Source organism: Lepeophtheirus salmonis, chromosome 5 (genome assembly GCF_016086655.4).
Source record: "Lepeophtheirus salmonis chromosome 5, UVic_Lsal_1.4, whole genome shotgun sequence".
In the NCBI taxonomy this organism is placed as follows: Eukaryota; Metazoa; Arthropoda; class Copepoda; order Siphonostomatoida; family Caligidae; genus Lepeophtheirus; species Lepeophtheirus salmonis.
The window spans coordinates 34,916,992-34,939,781 of NC_052135.2; the positions used below are offsets into that span (position 1 = coordinate 34,916,992).

Below are 22,790 nucleotides of genomic sequence, written 5' to 3' on the forward strand. Positions count from 1 at the left end.
AGTGTGTGTGTGTGTGTGTTGGATAAATTCCGCTTAATATTATGATTTTTTTGTTTTTTTTTTCAAAGAAGAAAAAAAAATCTTTTAAACCCATTCTGTTCGAAATAAATTTTAAACGATAATACACACTTAAAACTGCTCGGTTGTGTATCTAACGCGGACATCATTTTAAATGATGTTAATTAGAGCTTCTACAACTCATGATGGTAATTGAAAAGACTAACATAATTATTTCAAACGTCTGATCAGGCGATACAGCTTCTTATTATTTTTTAATATATTATCTACTACTGGGGTCTTTTCCATTCCCTTATCATGGTTGGTTCTTCCTTTTCCCCCTTCATAATGATATAACAATTAATGTCCATCAAATATATAAATGATAGAAGTTACTTTCACCAGAATTGATGTACCATTAATAATACAAATATATATAATATAATATAATTAGTTTTGGGCATGTTTTAACCTCAGAAATGCCATTGTGAGTAGTTTGACATAATATATCCTTCCTGATGAATATTTACGTTAATGGAATGTAATTTTACAAATACTTTGTTTCATAATTGTTGTCTTCTTTTTTATTAGTGCAGAAGGCTTTTTACATAAAATCTGGACAGTATTAAAAAAACACAAATTTCTAGCTACGTGACTATATACTGATGGCACTTAGTTAAAGGGTTAGGCAAATCAAAATTTATTTTTATTATTAATAGGATAAACATTGATTTAAATGGCTTTATCTCCCCAAAAGAATATATTGTGTAATACATTCTTTACCCTTTAAGAACCCTGCTCGACCGTTTGGTAGAGCACAATTTGAGTGAGTCACCATATCTTCGATATATTTCCTTTTAGTTCAATGTAGATCAAATCATGCACGTTCTATAGAATATTCTTCTACCATTAATCAATATCTGAACTTGTTTGGTATAGGCCTATAACAAAACGTGTGGGGGATGTAAAAAAACAACATTGATGGATTTTTTTTTTTTTGGTGAGGAGGTATTCAGTACGTTTTCATTTAAAATATGTGTATCACCAACTATTTGCCTAACGACGTCATTAGAATACTGTTTTATTTTATAGTAACCATATCTAATTGTGTAGACCTGAGTTTTTAAGCCTTGTACGTACAACAGTTTCCGACAATGAAATTGTTGCAAAAAAAAACATTTCTCACAAAAAATGGAGAAATAACGTTATTTTTAAATATTTTCAATTTTTATCAATTACACAGTTAATTATGTATTGCATCCACATTGGCGAATTAATTTCCTTCATTCTTAATAATTTTGCAAATCCTGCATCTGAAGACAACATTAGCCTTTTGTGCATTTTGGCCATCTCCTCCTCGTTTACTAGAGTGGGCTATGTAGTAAGATGATATCAATTGATACAAAAATCAAGATATCCCAACAAAAAATAGTACATAGTCTATAAACCCTATGGACTATTACACAATCATATCTCATTACAATCCATGTCGTTACAGTTGTCTCTAAGGCACTGGAATGATTTTCGATTACTCTTTATGTCTTCAAAGGTATTTTTTAGCTTCTGTACGTATCTCAAAAGGATGTAAATCCAAGTGCATCATTTTTGTTGGATATTTCGTCTCTCTTGATTACCAAGTTAATCACGACGGACCTGCATTTTTGCTCGGATCACTGATGTAAAAAAGGTTCATTCATATGTAAACATACATATATTTATTTGTGTATCATAGCATGATTAAAATCGATCTGTTTCAAATTATAATATCATAATATTACCATTTCGACATAAAAAAATATAGATTTCCATTCATAAAAATTTTATATCTTTCAAAAAAAAAAAAGTACATATACTGGTAGTGGAGAGGACATTTTAATATCATAAAAAAAAACAATAAAATTATATTGTACATATATGTACATATTTATACGGGGTCAAAGAGAAAAAGGAAATGGTTTTCCAAATTGGAAGAGTAAAAATTCAATAAATCCCAACTCATGTGCTCAACTAAAAAGAAAAGATATATCGGAGTAGAACAATTCATTCACTCCGATAGCATCGCTTTTTCTATCCAATATAACATTTAGACCATTTGCACAATTAGGAAATCCTGTTATATCAACTATTTTCATCCTTTTCAGCACAGCAGGCTTCCTAGAGTAATTTTATTGGCAGAACAGCTAATTTTGCCCAAATATTTGTATCTATGATATTTTAAAGTATTCTTTATTACCTTTCTTTTAAAAGACATTTCTTGGTGATCTTTATAATCTCCCAAAACACTAAACGCTTTTCTGCAGAGATCAGGTTTGGAGTTACTGTGTTAGATGAGAGCATAAATATATCATTGGATCAAAGCTTCACATAGAAATCAATATTGACAATTTAGAGGAGCATATTTAGAATTTTTAGGCCATCATATATTTAATTTTATTTTATAAATTCGAACTGTTGTTTGAGGAAATCATTCTACAAATGATTGGGTAGGAATTTTGTAAATGATGGATTTAAAAAAAATGAATTTTTACTGAATTAGGCTTAATAAGTGAGTTTTTGTTTTTAAAAGGTTTTCAATATAGTCGAAAATGTTTATTCAAGTACTGAGTTGTTGTCATCTTCTTTAAAGACAGCAAGTCAAACAGAAAAACTAAATAAATATTATTTTTATTAAAAGTTAGTTCAGATTACATTTATATTATATGCTTTGACGAATTATTGCAAATTTTTATCAAAAAAATAAGATGACTAATGATTTGAAGACACCTCAATTTACACTTAAAACATGTAAACAATCATCGTCCTGTGAAATAATTAGAAATTGATATATATTATTCTGCGAAAGTAATATGGGGATCAAAATTATGTGCCATGCGTCTAATTAAGATTATAATCCCTAATTAACGTCCTTGAAAATTGGACATTTCTTCCTTCCTTTTTTTTTTTCTCAATATTGTTTTTGCTTTAAATCACTACATATGTAAGCCAAATTATGGTTCTTCCAAACTATATTAATAATTAACGTAATTATTGAATGAGAGACTGTTTTTTGTAAAGTAATCAATTTTCTGAGCTAGTTCCCTACCCTTACACGGAACAAAAGAGGATTCTGTAAGGTTATATAAATTGCACTTAAAGAAAAAATTTATTTACTTAATATTTTGAGTCAAAAAAGTATCTGGAATTATGAAAGTACCGATACTAAGTTTGGTACTGGAATCAAAGCATAAACATTGGTATTGTGACAATCCAACTTTTTTTCATACAAAATTTTTTAAAAATACTTGTTTTCTAGTTAGGTATTTGATTAGATCAAAATGATTTCTGTGAATTTTTATATTATTGAAGTCGTTTAATACACATTTTTATATGACCTTAAAAAATTATGCCGTATAAACATCTCGAAACATCATATTTATCACACACACACCCTCCCTTTCAATATATGTATATACATATATTGCCTATATTCTTATGTGACTAATAATAACAGAAGAGTGAAAATCAAAAAAGGTAAATTGATAGAGAGGGAGAGAGTAGAAGGTGATAGAATAATGTGACATACACAAAAAAAACTGGCATCTTCAATATTTATGATTTTCCTCCTTAGTTCTCGTTACTCACTCATTTTCTTTGTCGTGTGTGTGTGTGTGTATTTTGTAGGTACTAATAAGATATTGAGGGAAGAATATTGCCCTTTCAATAAAGACGGGACTTTAACTACATACCTCTCACATATTAAATCAAATCCATTTCCATACGCACATATGTTTTTTTGACAGAGGTTCAGTGCTTATTCTATTGACATATTGAAAACAAATATTTGAGTCAGTTATTATCATAGCTTATATGTAAGGCACCTCTAAGGGGAATAATATAGAGAATATCGGATGTGACTGATTTTTTTAATACTTTAAAAACCTTAAAAAATGGGCTAAAAAGTCCTGAGCTTAACAAAGCAAACAAGTTTTTCTTTCATTCAAAATTGGTTTTTTTTAAAGCCAGTTTTTTTTTATTCCCTTTATGGAGGGGAGTTATGGGAGTGCCCATAGCCCTTTTCAAGCAATTGATGAGGTTGAACAGTATGTTTTCTTGTCAAAAAGCAATGTAACATTAAACCACGAAATCAACAAACTATTTTTCTACATCATTTTCAAACACAGATAATTACCGGTGATGCTAATTTTGGGCATTCTCGTGGATGTTAAAAAAAATGAAAATCAATGGTATAACCTAGTTAACTTAAAGAATGTTTTGACGAAGAGCAGCTTAGCTATCGTAGGTTCCATTAGATCAGCTAAGAGCAGCAGATACAAGATAAGAATGAAAGAAGAAATAAAAAATGTCAAATTGTATAAAATCTGGTACTAACCTGCCAACATTTACAGTATTGAAGTTCGATTTAAGAAATTGAGCTAAGTCTGACATATTTGTGAATATCCTTAGACAATAAGCCTTTTGTTGACTTATAGAAAGCTATATGCAGTAAAGAGCAAAGCAATGTCAGCTATCTGCTAGTATGTCTGCAAAGCGTAGTTAAAGGCCAATTTATAAATAATATTTATTATAGTTATTATTGGATAAAATTTAAATACATTAATCATATTGTGGGAAAGAAAGATTTTTGGCAGTAAATCGTCAGATTTTTAAGTGCATAATACTATGAACATTTAGTACTAAGTCAATTTGGATTTATTATATATTAAAAAAAAATTTCTTAATACTTCTTTTGATTATTATTTTGAAGGGAAAAAAAGGTTAGATATTAATCAAATTCGGTCCACTTTTCTAGCTGTACATATTATTTTTTCATGCTTTTTTGGAATTTATAAGACTTAATAAACATAAAGGGATATCAAATTATATTTTGTCAAATTTAGAAAATTAATTAAATTTTCTTTATTTTTACATATATTTAGAAAGCTTAGGTATTTTGCCTTCTTTTTTTGAATATAAACAAGATTACACAAAAAGAAGAAGAAAGAGTCTTCATTTATTTCTTATCTCTAATTAAATCCTTTTACTAAATAAATACCTTCTATGCTTGCAATTTTATTTTCTTACTATGTATGTAAGACCATTTATATATTGTGTGTGTGTTCGTATTTTGTCTTTACTTTAAGTAGAATTTGATCCTTTATTACAGTAAGTTTTTTATCTTGACAATATTTGTCTAATAGTTTAATTTATGGCACTGTTTATGTTTTCTGGAATAACGTAACTAATTTTAATTAAAAAATATTTGAAAAACTTTCATTCTTTCTTTTTTGCTATTACTCATTTTACGGAAAAAAATTAAGATAAAAAATTTAAAATAATTTCTTTTTTCTAATTTTATAAGACGTAATAAGTTAATAGCAGTTAAGTGTTGAAGAAGTTGAAATATGCATATATTAACTCAAATCAAACATAAATTGATTAATATATAAAACTACTCATATTTCATTTTAATATAATTTAGAGGTATTACCATGGTAACCTATAACTGTTACTATAGAACAGACCAAAAATTTATATCAAGAAAATATGTCACAGCCCAGGATTGAGTGTACATACTAATCTCAAAGAGTCGTAATGCAGCATTAATAGGTGAATACCCCAAATTTGAAGAGCTAAAGGTGAGTGCTCTTGTCCTAAACCTAAATAACGAGTCCGAACTGAACTCAAAAGTCGTCCCTGAGAACAATATTTGCCAATTTCATCATACTGTATACATCAATCATTGACGTCATCATCAATCTCCTATCAGCAATTTTTAGAATCAAAATAAATACTTTGATTAGGGCTGAAGTAAGAAGGACGACAAACAATTATAGAAGACAAAAGATATTTAAATTCAAATTGTTAAGCAAAGTTACTTCATTATAATATACGTGAAAATGATACATTTTAAAAGGCACCGTCAATTTTGAAAAATTCGAAGACCAATAACATGGAACGGGGCTTTTTTTTAAATACCATAAACGACATAAAACGACTAGGTCAATAGACAACGCACTTGGGGAAATTATTCTCTTAAAATCAATGTGCGTAAGTTCGCGCATCTGTCGTTCCAAAAGAACAAAATATACATAAAACAATTCCAAGGTAGATGGAGTAAATGTAATACTATAATGTTTACTCATACTTCATCAGTACAACTCCATCTGACCAATTAAATGAACATCAAGAAAAAAGGCCCGATACAACCTTAGAGTGACAATTTACTCTATCCGTCCACTTTTAAATAAATAACTAAATTGATTTGGATGTTATTGCTTTCCCAAGATGTTGATTCTCATAATTATTACGTCATATAAAAACATTATATTATTTATAGTTTCTCACATGCCTATTCATCTTCGTACTTTAATTAACTGTTGCGGTTCTACGGACAATTTATTCCACATCTTTGTGTTTTTTGTCAAACTATTTTACAAATTATATTTGTCATATGTATCTAAATACAGGTAAGTCCTAAGCTTTTTAGATATATGTATACCAACCTATACCAACATATTCTTCTTCTTTTTTCATTCCCTTGGTTAAGTCATATAAACATGTTTTATTGTCAGTATAATTAAAGTTTGCATTAAAGGGCTACACGCAACATTCCTATTCATGTTTACAAATATAAAAAACTTTCCCTTGCTATAACTAAAAGTTACATATAAACTAAAATAAACATTATTTTTCTAGAATGGCAAGTATATATTTTCTCATAAATCAACTTTTTTCTAATATATATATTAGATAATATAATCTTAAAATTAAAGTTTATAAGAAAGATAAAATAATAAGCCAATAATAACATCATGAAAATCTTACTGCAAACGAAACTATAGTTAATTTTTGTCGAACAAATGAGATGATTAACTATCTATATTATTTTTCGGTCACAATTGAAGTGAAAAAATAATTACAGATATTAATAAGCACACAATTAACTAATTAAAGGTTAAAAAAAATAACCCTACAGAGATATTTAAAGAATCTGTCAAGTTTTTTAAAGACAAACATCTTTAAAACGTTAGAATCAAACTTTGTAATACTTCAATAAAAACAATCTCGAACAAAAATCGAAAGAAAGATAAACTACCTATGATTCTTTTAGATTACATATATAAATGCCTTAAAAGCTATGGAATAGTATAATTTAGGGGTACATAATCGAAAGAAGGTCTTATTTCTTAAAAAATGACGAAAACGATCTGATATTAATTACCAAATAAGATTTAAAAAATTCCATAAAAGGAGGCTCCGGTTTTTGTAAATTTGTACCTTAGAGTTTGTAAAATATACACATAGGCTCCCTCGTAAAAGTTATGCAACGTAAGTACTGGTTGAGTTACCTAGTTATGCTAGCTATAGCTTAGAGTGGGTCTTTTCCTCTTAGAAGTGACATGTACTTTTTTTGGGTAACTAACAAATAATTAAAAGTTTTTAAAATGTTTTTCCCTCTTGGTTAAGTGGAGGAAAGGTATTTGTACTTCAAAAAGTTAAACAACCAATGGTTTAGATCATTTTTTTATTTAATTTAACATTATTTCCTTTCAACTGTATAATTTGTCATACTTTTTTCTTCAATTGCAATGGGGAGTTATTACAATTCTTAAGTACAAATTGTGGCTTCTCCAAAGGATCACTTAAGAATATTTGTAAATAGAAATGTAAAATAATTAACTAATAAAAATTTTATACCAAAAAAAAAACTCCGATACTTTTGTTTTGAACTGCGGCATATATAATAAATCTCTCAATTAATACGCATATTCCCAAATATTATTAATTAAGATCCTTTTTTAGTCATTTATATATTCAAGGATTTTTATTTTTGCCGGTGTGGTATTTTTAATCAACACAACATATGTTGAACAACATAATAGTCCCAAGTCACACATGTATATTATGAGTAATATATACCTATATATATATATATATATTTGCTAATGGTCGTGCATGTACGTAGGTACCTACTAGAGTTAAAATTAATAAACAATTTGGTACTCTACACGTGCAGTGACATATTAGTAGCCATTTTGAGCATTTTTTAATACTTATTATTATATATGTATATATTATGAGGAAATTGAGTTTAATTTTTGTTTTTGTATTTTTTAATTTCAGGTAGAGTGCTTTAACAACACGGTAAGGCGTTTGTACATAATTTTATACTCATTTTTTATATATTATAATATAAATATGTTTTTATTTGTGCCAAAGACCCTTTGTTCTTTATACAGAAGTAAATATAATTTCAACATTATGTGTATAATTAGTAGTAATTATAAATTATTTATATATATATACTATATTTATATAAATATAAATATTTGTTTATATTTAAAATAGGCCCAGAGAAAAAAAATAGTGTTTTGTCTAATGTTTGCACGATTTATCTGTTTATTTGCACGTTATTTTATAAATATAAATATACTTAATATAAAAGCAATGGTTAGCATTTTAATATTTATATACTTATATATATTATATGCCTATACGTACGTTATTTGTAGCACAAGTGATTAAGTTTTGTTATATATTTTTTTATTATTTTGTTTGTCCCAGTGGTTAATTGAGTATTAATATAAACAAAAACTATTTATTAAAAAATCAAAAAAACAACTGGGTATCACACCACACTCACATACCCAAAAATACATACACAAATCATTATTCTCATAATTACCATATTTATTTAAATATTACATACTATTACAAATACCCATTATTTTTCTTGTTTTCCTTTCCTTTTTTCGTTTCTAAGCTTAGAAAATATATTTCCGTTTATTTCAGGACGGTTTAACATTAAACGGATTTTCTCTGAGCTCGAAGCTATCGGAGAAAAGAAAAATAATTGAAGAAATCGCACTCTCTGATGTCAAAAAGGTAAGACATTTTTGACCATTTTATTATTATTAATAATTATTATTCATCTGGATTTTTGTATGATAAAAAATCTATACTACTTCTGTAACGTAGCAAGTCTATTATTATTATGAATTCAACAAACAAAAAAAGTTGACTCATCTATTTTATTTTATTTTAGAAAAAAAATAGAGTTCCATAATACAAAACTATATCGGAACAGTTTTTCTTTCATATTTTGTTTGATGCTAGTATGACAGCATTATATTTTATTTATTATTTACATAATATATGTTATTATATTTATTTCTTCAATATTTTTTTCTTTGGGTCTCATTAGCTAGATTCACCTACAAAGATATCCCAACTATTTTTACTCATAAGTTGATATTATTTTAAGCAAATAATTGGTCTTTACACTCTGTATTAGTGATGTTTTGTATACTGGTACTATGTATAGTAGCACCGAAGTAATGATGCTCATATCGCCATAAACTCATAAAAAAATATGTCCCGCCGTTGACAAAAACCTTCAAATTTCTAAGCTAGAAAATTGTAAATATTAAGCATAGGGCTTATACAATTTGTGGGACCTTGGACCCAAAAATTACAAACACCGTAACGTTTATTTAAATAGTTTACTTTCTATATATACGAGGGTGGTCTGAACAGTTTCCGACCTATCAAAGATAAAATAAATTTTTTCTGATTTTTTTTTATGAATTTTTCAATATAGTATCCTTGTAACACTACACACTTCTTCCATAATAGTTTTTTCATATTTAAAAAACGCCAAATACTACTTAGCGTTTTTTCTGCAAAATAATTATTCACGAGTCACTTTTTGTTTTTGCCTAAATTAATGCAAGTTGTATTGACTTAAACGTGTCAAATTTTAACTTAACAAGTCTTCTATTGTTTGAATCTATTTTAAAGTTTAAATAAAAAAATATTTAATGAAAGTTCGATACTCGATTTTTTCCATTTTCACAAAAACACTAACATCAACTCATTCCAACGACTTTTACATAACAACTACTCGTCCCAAATGGATTAAACTTTGGTGAGTAACTATCAACATATGCTAAATAGATGTGACTAACTTTTATTTACGGGTGCTGTCATCTTCACGTTGATGACAAAAACTTTGCAGACAACTCTCTTTATGATCCAAAAAAATAATAGTGGGGACTTGACCCCCTAAACAGGAGCTAGCGACGCCACCATTTGTAAGAGAAAAATAAGAACACTCTTATTAGTTATTATCCCTCTTTTGAAAATTTTAACGTCGTATCAGCGAGCAAGGAACACTAAAGTATAATGCTCTCGTTCTGTAGATATGTCGTGTCTCAAAGTTACAGAAAAAATTATTAAATACTTTTTACCGTGGCTTTTCCATATACCCCAATTTATCCAATATTTACATCCCCAGTGATTAAATTTCCGAGCTAGCTACCTCCAAAATTGTCAGTGCATGTTAATAATCCTTACCGACATTTTTTTTTATATATTTAGTTGAAAAAGTATAGAAATACCGATATTAATTTGAGTACCGGACCTGCTACAGAAATATTGGTACTGTGACAGCACTAGTCTACATTGACATACTTTTAATGGCAATTCACTCTTGCTTTATATTTTTTGTGCGCCCGACCAAATAATGAGTAATATTAAGAGAGGGAAGTTATTATTTATGTTATATACATACATATATATTTTTTTCTTATTTTGAAAACAAAACAAAAAATGTTAGTGTATTATACATATATATTAATGTATTTTAGATCCTACTCATATATTATAGCAAATAGACTTTATTTATTTCTCTGTTACATATATATTTTATTATAAAATCATTATTTTATGGTTCGAGAAAAAGAAGAAATAGTATTTATAATTCAATTATTTCTCAAATGTCTTTTTTTTATTTATTTACTGTCATGGTCAGTGTCCCTAACGTCAGAGCATTTATTTACATTTTTTGAATAAGTAATTAACATATATCACAGCATAACTTCACAAACATACAAATTTACACTGTATTTTGTTTTCAGTTGTCGAGGATTTTCCTTCTTTTCCCGTAATCAAGGCTATGAATATTGATTGGATAAATTACCTTTTTTTAATTTGTGAACAATTCCCAACAGTTATTGAATAATAATTCCTTAGTTGAGAAGATGAACTATGAACTTCTTTTGTGTCTTTTTTCTGTTTCTTTTCGAAAAAAAGTTGTGCGATACATTAAAGGTAAAGATGATATATATTTTGATATTATATTTTATATATATAACATTTGTCAAAGTGTGTAAACATTAGGAAAAAAAGTCAAATAACTCGATGTTGAAAAACATCGAGTTAAGGTCAAGTATGGTATGAAATTGACTTTATATTTTTCAGGGATCACTTATTTTAGAAAAGGGGAAAATATATATATAGCTGCCTATTTCGGATAAGTTTGGTGTCAATCTTGTAAAATAATTAATCAAATAGCTAAAAATAATACTTAAATAAAATTCAATTTTAGGATACTTTATCTAATCAAAAAGCGTACCTTGTACTTATTTTGTAAAAAAGCTCTTAAGAAAGAGGCGAAAGACAGTTCAAATAATAAATAAAATGTAAAACATCAACCAAAACTAAGTTCACCTACTAATGCAACCTCGATCAAAAAAATAACATTGCTAGGAATGGAACCTATCCCTAATCACACAAAAGTTACTTAGTGAACATTGCGCAGTAAATTCAAGGTCATAATTTTTTTTTCTATTAATATACTTGTGCCCACTTTCATTAGAGGAGTAGTTCTTAACCAATGAGAAATTCGCGATCTTGGTAAAAACGCCATGTTATGTATAAAAATAGAAAATAACATATTTTCTTTAAAGAAATAGACACAAATTCACTTATCATAAAACATAAATTATAATATAAATCTGAATTGAAAATTTTTGTAACAGAAGTAAAAAGAGATTAAAAATCACTGTCCAAGTCTCATTACTATTTTTACCTCTCTTTGAATTGGTGTCAAAGCAAAACATAAATTAACCCTTACATATTTTATGACGGTGAACAAATCTTTATTTGTATTTATATATAACATATTTAATAACAAAAACACTTTTTCATGGAAGAAGCTTAAAAAATACGTTAATACCAACTGCCAAAATCTTTAATACAGATTTTCAAATTTTTAATTTAAAAATTCAACATATATATTATATGTGTAGATATTGAAATATATATTATGTACACATACATTGCAACTCATACAAAGATAAAACACTTCGAATCCGAGTTTCTTATCTTGATTGCCACCAAATATGTGTATTTATATAGTAATAATAAAAAGCTCACATATAAAAAAAATGTCTCTTATACATACATTTTTGCTTTCTTGCTTTTTATACAATAATAGTCATTAAGAATATTTATATATAAATATTGTAGTGTAACATCTGCCATAGATTTTCTAAAATCGAGCTAAATGGAGCTTTCTCTTTTCTTTTCTTTTTTTTTTTTTTTTTTTTTTTTGGATTCTTTCATTCAAAATGAGTATTTAATTCGTTATTGTCTTAAGAAATATATATATATTTATTATACAAAGAAAAGAAGGGGAAATCGAGAATTATGGTCACATAATAACATATATATGTAATACATGCTACTACTTTGAAAAGAGAAAAGTATCAGTATTCAGGGAAAAATGGAAGAAAACGTGTTGTGGGTTACAACAAGATAATATGTATGGTACGTACTCTTCCTCCACTTCTTTACTAATTCCTAAAGAAGCCGAATAAAAAAATGTATTTTTTGTTCCTGTTTTTCAGGGCTTATTTGTTAATTTTTATATTATCAAAAATAATTTATATTGTATTATTCTTACTGAATAGATAAGGATAGATGAATGTTTTTTGGAAACACCTTCCTCGCTACTAATATATACTCATTATACATAAGAAAAATATATTTGTGTATACAAATTTTTTGAATTTTAATTTTTTTGAATTTAACTTACGGCTAGAGTGGAAAAGTTGTATTGTTGACAATAATAGTTCTCAAAATTTTTGATTTCCCTACGATGTCTTTTTTAGGTCGTGCATATCTTGGTAAATGTTTGAAAAATGATAAAGCTTATTTATTTAGTCAATAAGGATTTAAAAAAGTACAATTCTTTATTTTGTATAAAATAATGTTTTTAGACATTTTTCTAACCAATAAAAAATATGTGTTTTAACTTATTTTATAGAACAAAAAGAGAGAAGCCAAAGGACATTTTGAAGGTCCACGTATAGTGCACATCTTCTTTTTTTTTTACATTTTTAAAAAAAAGAAAAATATATCCAAAACTTCCTTATGTAATTCTCTCTTTCTTAAATATAGGATAATTTTACAAAAAAAAACCGTATTAATACTTTTTATGGCTCAGAAAAATGTCTATCAGAAGTATTTTATATGGAATAATAAATTATGCTTAATTTTAATATTTATAGGCAAAATAATTATTTTGCCTCTCTTTCTAATTTTGTCCAAAATGAGCAAAGTAAATATTGCAGTTTTTAAAAGGCAAGATCCAAATAAATCATCAAATTTTCCTAAATTTATTTTATCTTTTTGGTCCGTAGAATAACTTTAGAAAAAAACACTTCATTAATATTTTTATAGGTTGCAACAATCATTATCAGAATGATTTTATTCAAAATAAAGAACTATGCTTTATTTTAATTTTTATTGACAAAATAAATAATTATTGGGTTTTTTTTGTTTCTTTTTTTCCAACTTTAATTGAAATCTGTACGACATAAACATAACATTAAAGAACAATGAAATTTCGCATAGGATAATTTTATTACAACATGACAAATTTTCCGCACTAGACGGAATCGAAATTTGAAAAATGTTGATATAAAAACTATTCTAATGTACGTACATTAAAAAATCTTTAGCTGGCATGAAATTATGCGCATTATGTTTGATTCTTTGTTTTGCATAAACTAGCAAACAACAAATATTCATTGATAGCTTCATTTCTGTCATTTACTAAATTAAATTTGATACTGTTTTATTTTTTAAATAATATTTGCTGAATTCATTTACATATTTGCTATAATGCTGTTACTACAAATATATATTTTTAAAAAGTTGATTCACTTAAAAATTAAAGACAAATTGATAGAAATGCATTTCAAATTTATTCACCAAAATTAAATTAAATCATAATATATAATAATAATAATTTATTTTCTTAGGGAGAGCAAAATAAATAAATTTTAATTTATTCCATGTTTTAAAACATGAATATAATTGTGATTATTTTTAATATTTAGCGTATAAAAAAATATTTTTTAATACAATTAAGCTTTTTTGTATATTTTTATAGAGCTTGCCTTTTTTAATTATAAAATTTATTACAGTTTCTATATATTTTTTTATCTTTAATCGTTATATTTTAAGGGAAAAAAGGATCATTAAAATTGTAGCAATAACTTTGGAAAAACAAATCAAGATGGATAATTACATCATATATATATCAAATATAAGCATTTATATTTTTTATCATATATGAGTATTTGGGTTTTTTTAATACGTACCGAGTTAATTTTGACATAGCTTAGATAAGTGATTTCCAACCTTTTAATCCCTGTGGAGTTTCTAGTCGTCCATATTTTTTTTTTTTTTTTTTGGGGGTAATTTCGCCTCAATTTTTTGGTCTTGATTTATTTTAACAACCTCTATTGTATAATAAACATTTCTTTGGAATTTATTATGACCTTTTAAAAAAAAAATACATTTATTGATAAGCTTTTTTAACAAAAAATTATTTCTTAATAACTTTGATAACCTCGAGAGCCCTAGTCAATATATTGTGAGAACCCCGTGAGGAATCTCTGTTTTAAATTAATGAAACATTATTGTAATGTTTATTTTAAATATTAATTACTGGACACTTGATATTTCGACACATCGTACTAAGAACATAACATTGAACAAGAATGTGCAAGTTGCAATTTTTACGTCTATTTAAGCTTCATTTAATTACAACAAAATACATTTTAATTACCAACAACTGATTTATAATATAATTTTATTCTGACCTATTATAATTACTTGGTTATTATACATTTACAAATAATATATCTGTAGGTTTTTGAACTTTATAATGTTCCATAGAATACTTATCAATTTGTAAGCCTCAATAACATAGGCTGGTCCAATCTTCAGTAATTCGTTCCTTGCAGACACTCAAATTCAATACACTTTTATTACACAGCATGCTTTCAATATGCGTACATATGCTTTAATCACGGGGTTAAGGTCCGGTTGTTTTTGGAGACCAAAAGATCTTCGAGTAATAAAATATAATTATTAGTGAGTTCTGCAAGAGGCAAAACGTTATTTTATTCGGCGTACAAATTAATCGGAATTATTTGTTTTAATAAATTGTTAACACAGAAGAATAATTCACTATACCTAAAAAAATGTGTGTCATAATTAAATATACACCCGGTATACTGGACGTTACCATCGTTATGAATAAATTTACAATAAATTGTTATTTTTAATGGAAATAATATAATATTTTTTTGCATCATTTTATTTTACAAAAAAATATATCTGAAAAAAACTTTTGATACTTTTAACGTGCATAGGAAAAAAGATTTGTTTTTTTTGCTACCCACACTATAAAACAGTTGGATTTGAAAAAAAATTAACTCTCAAAAGCTTCATTATAATGTATTTTTATATATGTATGTCTTTCTTCATCAATCTTTTTTTAACTATATAAGAGTCATTAGTAATTTAGTTACATAAATAAATAAGTTGTCTCTGTGATAAATCATGTTCATAATTTTGAGACGTTTTTTTTTTATAACTTACAAAAGTCAGAGGCGTATAACGTGCAACTAAAGTATACACATACAATATATGTCAAATGGATTTTTGGGTGAGGCGGATGTCTTGACTTTGTCCGAGCAAGCTGTACCTTTTTTGGTTACTGTGTATAAACGACACAAAGGTATTTGTGCAAATTCTATGATAATATATTAATATTTATCGAGAATACGAAACAGATAAAATATTGAAAAAGTGTCAAAAATTTAAAAATCCCATTTAGGAACTTTTAAATCCGTATAATAATTATGCTTGTATAATAATAGATGTAGAAAAAAGAAGTCGATTTCTTTTCAAATAGATGGATTTATTAAAGTGTATCTAGCATTATATAAATGCAATTGATTTACTCTAGATACCGTTAGAAAGATAAGATTTTGTAATAAAAAACTTTTTAAACAGCTTTTCAATTACTTGACTTAACATTGTTTGAGGGAGCGTCTAAGATGGACACCAGAAAAGAGAAAATACAGCATTTTTACAACAGTTTCTCTTCAAACAAAGAGAAATTGCAAGCCAGACGGCTGAAAATATGTACAGTGTTTATAGTACTGATACTGTAAAAGTCAATAATGCGCAATTTTCGTTTGACTAATTTCGTTAAGGCCAATTTTCAAAAGTGTTGGAAATAATAGAAATCGTCGAGTCCAATTTTCATATAACATTGTTTTTGATTGCCAAGGAGATAAACATTAATGGAAAAAAAAATCCACTATAGATATTCGATTTATTTTTACTACACCTTATATACTTTTCAGATTTTATCCATTGGAATGTTTCATAAGTGTATTAATAGAGCAAAAACTAAATGGAGGCGTTTTATAGCTTTTTGTCACTTTTTCAAAATGTGTTATGTTCTGTGTCACAGGTAAATGTCAGTCAACATATTACATTGAAATTGCCAGAGTTCTTCATTAGGTCCATACAAGGTACACACAGTATGATGTGAGTGTTACACGTCAAATTTTCAAATTTTGTTGGACACATCCTAATGTACAAGAATTTGAAAATACATAGAACTCTTTTGGTTCTTTATTGATCGAGCTATTTCAAATAAAAATAATATACATACATATGTTATAAGCCAAAAATGTAATATCCTAGATAGGTCAGTAGAAACATGAAGGAAAAGAAAAGTACCCATAAAAACAGCCTGTGTGTAATTTATATGAAGTAATATAAATATTTGATGAATCATATTGTACTAAAGGGTCATATTTAAACTCATTACAAACCAAAAAAAAAAAAGATTATATCAGTTGTGCATAGATGTTATTTATATATTTTTGTGGACTTATTATTTTATTCCTGTGTAATGTGGTTTTTTCTATATTGTTTAATTTAGGCCAAATTTGAAACGAAAGCCTTAAAAGCAAAACGACCAGGCTTTACCGATGATCGCTACAACGAGACGGCATATTACGTTGAAAACGGTGAGTTGTATCTATAAATTTAAAAAACATTTGATTACTACACACACACTAGTATAAATCATCTTTATTTATTTTGATCGGATGAGAGCAAAAACTCCCAAATCTAAATACGCTTATAAAATATTTTTATGAAAATAAAAATATAAATATTAAAATAAACATAAACCAAGAAATTTAACATTTTAAATGAATACATTTAATATTAACACCGTTAATAGAAGTAAAAAAAATTTATATTGTACATTGCGATGACCATAATTTTAACTCGGTCCAAAAATCCCATGGTTGACTGTCTTGTCCGATATTTCGAGCTCCTTAAACAAGGTATTGGTATTCCAAGTGGCGACACTAGCTCCTTTAGGGGGGGGGAGCTTGAGAAAGTTTCGGAAGCCCCCAAAAAATGGTATCTTGTATTTATAATAAACAAAATTTTTTGAGCTAAGCCTCCCAAATAATAAAAGTTAGCAACACCCCTGGGTACTCCTAATAGTGCATTTGTTTCTATTTTTAGAAGGTTGACTATGTCATTAAATTATTTTTCTTCAAAAGTCCACTTTTTTAAGTTTTCATAATAGTCTCCTTCTCTAAAAATTATTCAAACCAAGCCCTTGGCATACATGAGTATACTAGGTATACGCCTATGAAATGAGACTTTCGGCTATTGGCCCCTAGGTGTCGCCACTTTTATAAACTGGTACAAAAATCTAAATCCTTATTTCGACATGTTTCAATAACATTTAATTCATTGCTTGTATAGTTTCATTCAACAACGCACTTTTTTCCTTCGTAAAAATGTCTAATTTTGTTCCTACAAACTACTATGTACGTACATCATTGATTTGATGTTACCAGTTGAAGAAAAATGCTTCTCAAGCCCATCAAATGCTTGTGGAAGCTTACCAAAAAACTCCCAAAATATGAAGCCAGGCAACACAAGGTAATTTTCCTTGATGACAACGTATCACCGCATCACTCTATAGCCACCCACCAGCTTGTTGAATCCTACAACTGGGAACCTCTTGCTCATGCGACTTACTCACCAGACCTGGTGCCTTTCGATTATCACTTGTTTGCACCGATGGGTCACTCACTCAATTATTTACGCTCCGATTCTCACGCTGAAGCCAAAATATGGATCAATGGCTGGTTTGTAGCCAAAGACCAACATTTTTTTTGGAAAGGCATCCATAAATTGTTTGAAAGATGGGGGAAATGTATGGCTAGCGAAGGTGCATACTTTGACAATTAAATTTGTAACCATTTTTTCACAATAAACGTTCATTTTTTTTTAAAGTCTCAATTCATAGGCAACATGAATTTTGTAGTATCTCTAGATAAAAAAGATCTCAGGCCAATAACTAAAATATTATTCTTTTTGTAAAAAAAATAGTGGAGTTTATTATAAGCGTAAGTATTGAAATAAAAAAAAGTATGGAGGAATAGGGATAATTGTGTCATTTTTATTTTATTTCCAGTTCCTTTAATATGCACAAAGCAATTACGTAAATAAGTATATATAAATAATCATTATAGTTCAAAATTATTGCTTCATATAAGAACTTTTCTATCAAATAGGACATTTGAAAAATAAAAGCAAAAAATATCCTATTTTATGGAAGCAGTGTGTTCCAGTTGGGAAGTTAAATGACATTGATTTAAAATTTAAAAAAAATGAAGCACATCAATAATAATAATTAAAAAAAAACATCATTAATAAGACACATTCATAATTGTTCTTATATAAAAATAATTCAAACCAAAATAAACACTAGCAATCAAGAGTCGTGGTTAAACTTCTGAGGATTAACTTGAGTAGCCTCTTATGTTGGGGTGATACCGATGGATAGAATGTCACTTATTTTCCCGTCAGATCCAGGATGAGTCATCTGTATTGGGGATTTTCAAGGAAAGGGTGGTATATCTAGCAGCAGATGCCATAAAATTTGTTCTAAGTTCGTAAGGATATATTGGGTCATAGGATGTAAGCCTTCAAGCGATTAATACCTTAGAGTTTAATAAGGCAAAATCAATACCTTTAGACTTCTGTGGAGACTGCTTCTTCCTTTGAGATAATCCAAAGAGTATAGAAGCTTTGATTTAATTCAAAGGTAGATTATCCAGACCCTTGATGTTGATGGCGACAAAACTTTGCAAAAATTTTACCGCCCTGCAATCCACAAAGGCATGCGATATAATCTTTACATGGTTTATAAAATTATAAACTATAAAATTGGATACAATTGGCATATATCTGAAATTGTGCGATAAAATTATTTTTCTCCAATTTTCTTGAAGTTCTAACAAATTTAAATAGTCATCACAAATAGATTCAGCTTTGTCGGTTTGTTTAATAAAAGTCATTTTAAGATTCCAAAGTCTAAGAACAATAAAATCTTTTGTTGCTCCTTTTAAAGGGAAGTAAAAACGACCATACTGGGGAGTGACCAGCAATTTTCTCATTGGTGAGTTCAGTACAAATCATGAGCTATGGTAGAACTTGCTGGACGAAACCTGTCTCCTCCATTCAACATCCAATTTCCCGGAAATATCGATAAAAATCTTGATATATATTGTTGAAATTACATTCACTAGAAGTGAAGGATTTAGGCCTTTTTATGGGGGTCAAATAGCATTGGTGAACTAGCTTTTTAAGCCACTCTTGTTCCTCATTCATCACCTGTCAATTTTTTTCTTTAAAGACGTTAAAGATAGTTTATCATAGTAAAACCTCGAATTTAGTATGTATGTATACTGGAGGATGTTTTGTATCTGTGGGAACAATACATTTTGTCATTGAATTATGATTGCTTTCCAAATAAAAGTGATCTCCAGACACAATTTCCCTGATATAAGTTACTTGAAGTTGATGTAATAATATATGTATTAAAACATCACAAATATTTATTTATTTCCTTCTTTGATACATATAATTCCTTATCGCAAATTTTAAGTATTTCCCGCACTTAACCTCAATTAATTCCTGAATCTAATAAAAAGATATAATTAAAATAAATATTGTTCAAAACTAGGCCTACTGTAAACAATTACTCTTCTTTAAATGGAAGGTTAATTATTATTTATGCTTTAAATAAATTTTTTTGACTTGACAACAAATAAAAAACCGAGACTTTATATCTTTCCTGACAAACTCTCATTGAAAAAATTAGTTTTTTTACCTTTGAACTGTATTTTCTTATAATTGGATAATCGAATATGAATTATAAGTCTTTATTTGAAATAAACATAAACTTTTGTAATTAATTATTTGTCTATTTTTATGAAGATTACTGATGTTTTCCCTTCAATGCTATAAAAACCATAAACATACCACAATGTACGAAAAGGGAAATTATCAAAACCGAAGTTGAAAAGAAAAAAATATTACTAAAGATGGTTGTCCACCACGTCAAGTACTATTAGAATGAGATAAGGAAATTAAATATATTTGTTGGGTTGAATTGTGTAATCATTTAGTTTTCAAATGTTATTATATTAAATGATAGTCAAATTTATTTGGTTTTGTTAGTTTTTTGGCTTATTTTGTTCCACTTCATTTTCTTTTTGTGTGACCTCTAGCTCCATTTTCTTGTGCGTCAATCAAGATTTCGATTTTAGATTTTTAATTTATGGCTTTCTTGCTATGTATTTTATCACCCAAGTCATTTGGCACAAATCCCAACCTCACAATTTAGAGAAAAATATATAATTGTATAATACAGCAGTCTGTATAGGCCATATGCTGTATGTAGCTTCCGAAAGCACTACAGATTCGGTAATGTATTTTTAAATATATCTAAAGTAGTTCAGATACAAAACTTTAAAAAAACATTGGTCATATAAAATTTTCGTTTGTAAAGTTACAAAAAGTTTTTGAACGCTCATTTTTATAAGGTATGAGTAAAATAATTGACTCCTCAAAAATGTGTGGTGTCATGAGTAATTTCTTAGATGGTTCCAGAGAAACAAGCAGGACCAGAAACAGAGCCACACAAGCCGCAATCATAAATGCAGGTCTGTAATGGTTATAAATTAGTAAAAATTTAATCATATACAACACCAAGAAGAAATAACCATAAAGTCCATTAAAAATGGAAAAATTGACTTTTGGAAAAAAATGTCAAAAAAAAAAGAAAGTTTGAATTTTCTAATTAAGTAAAAATTTCAATTTTTGCCTTAGACCACGCTTACACTAAAAAAGGACTTTGAATACAACTCTACCGTAGTACAAATGGCTCCCTCTCTTCTATAGTAGCAAAATCCAAACTGATTGAGACGAAGCTGATTATTGTAATAATAAAAAGTCCTGTAAAAATGTTAAAATTTGATATGTTCATTATTAATTTTCATTGATTGGATATATTTATATTAAAAATTGATTGATTTATCATAAAATATCTTGCACATGTGTTGAATAAGCACATTATTTTTTTTCTTTAGACTCATTCAATTACAGTATGTTTTATTTTTATTTTCAAAAGAGTTGTATTTTTTTATTAAATTATTATTATTATTTCATATCAATTAAAATACGATTACTTCAACAATCTATCAAATTTTCATCAGTCAATTACCTATTAATTTTATTCATCATTAGCTTACACATATTTGATAAAACATGAGTGACATATTTTAAAATATAATTAGTGATACAAAATTTTTTATTAATTGATTAATTTTGATGTAGTTGTGGATTAATTCATTTAATTTTTAATATAAATAAACTATTTTAAAGCAGCATACATTAAATTGCACTCGAAATAAATTTCCAAAGTTAATAAATAAAAACTTGGGAATATAAAAAACTTTTTATATTTTAATTTAAGTTCTTTTACTCCTTTTTTACTTTTTATTTTTTGGTTTTCCCTTATTCCTTAAATTAGATTTGTCAATCAAAATGTTTTGTATGAACCGATTCTATGTTCAAAGAATAGTCAGATATAGCTTTTATCTTATTTCTTGAAGTGTATTGAATTAAGTTAATCAGCAGCGCAGGTTTTCATCTTTTTACATACTTATAATACTTGAAAGTATGGTATAACCATGTAGTATGTACCATGTTCTTACTCGTTTCTAACTACTTATCTCCTTCCTTGCCTCTCATTACGAATTCAATGTAGGCCACTAAAAAACCATTTAAACCATTTCTTCATTGCATTTTTTATTATTACCACCAACACGAATAACCATTGTAATACGCCTTGCTTAGTGGCTTTCTCAAATAAATATATATGTACATACATGTATATATATATATATATATGGTCGAAATAAAAAATAGAATCTAACCAAAGAATTTGGTTGCTCTAGAAAACAAAACAAAACAAAAAAAAGGAACGACGACAAAATATCTCCAAAACAGGGTAATTCAAGAAAAATTAATTAAATAACAAAATGAATACTGCTGTTTTGTTTTGGTATTATTTGCTGGTTTTTTTCTTTCTCTTTTGCCTAAAAAATCATAATCGTAAAAATTTATGGTTTAGAAGAGATTTCCCACAAAGTATAAATAATGTAATAAAGAAAACTTAAAAAACATAAAGAAAATAAGGTTCCACTCATATTTTTTTGTTTTTCGTTTTTTTTATCCTTCATTCAATCCTCTTCTACTGCTAGCTAGCTAGTTAT

At 27.4% G+C, this 22,790-nt stretch overlaps 1 protein-coding gene across 5 annotated transcripts in view; it reads left to right on the top strand.

Moving 5' to 3' along the window:
- LOC121117654 (pseudouridylate synthase RPUSD2) overlaps positions 1–22,790 on the top strand; it is a 93,726-nt gene that overhangs the window by 56,072 nt on the left and 14,864 nt on the right. For 2 of the 5 annotated variants that reach the window (XM_040712104.2, XM_040712103.2), the window contains 3 exons: positions 8,101–8,121; positions 8,770–8,862; positions 17,078–17,165. In XM_040712104.2, the coding sequence (XP_040568038.1) occupies positions 8,101–8,121; positions 8,770–8,862; positions 17,078–17,165 (202 nt within the window). The remainder of the gene's footprint in view (positions 1–8,100; positions 8,122–8,769; positions 8,863–17,077; positions 17,166–22,790) is intronic. The other 3 variants (XM_040712106.2, XM_040712105.2, XM_040712107.2) reach the window with 3 other exon arrangements.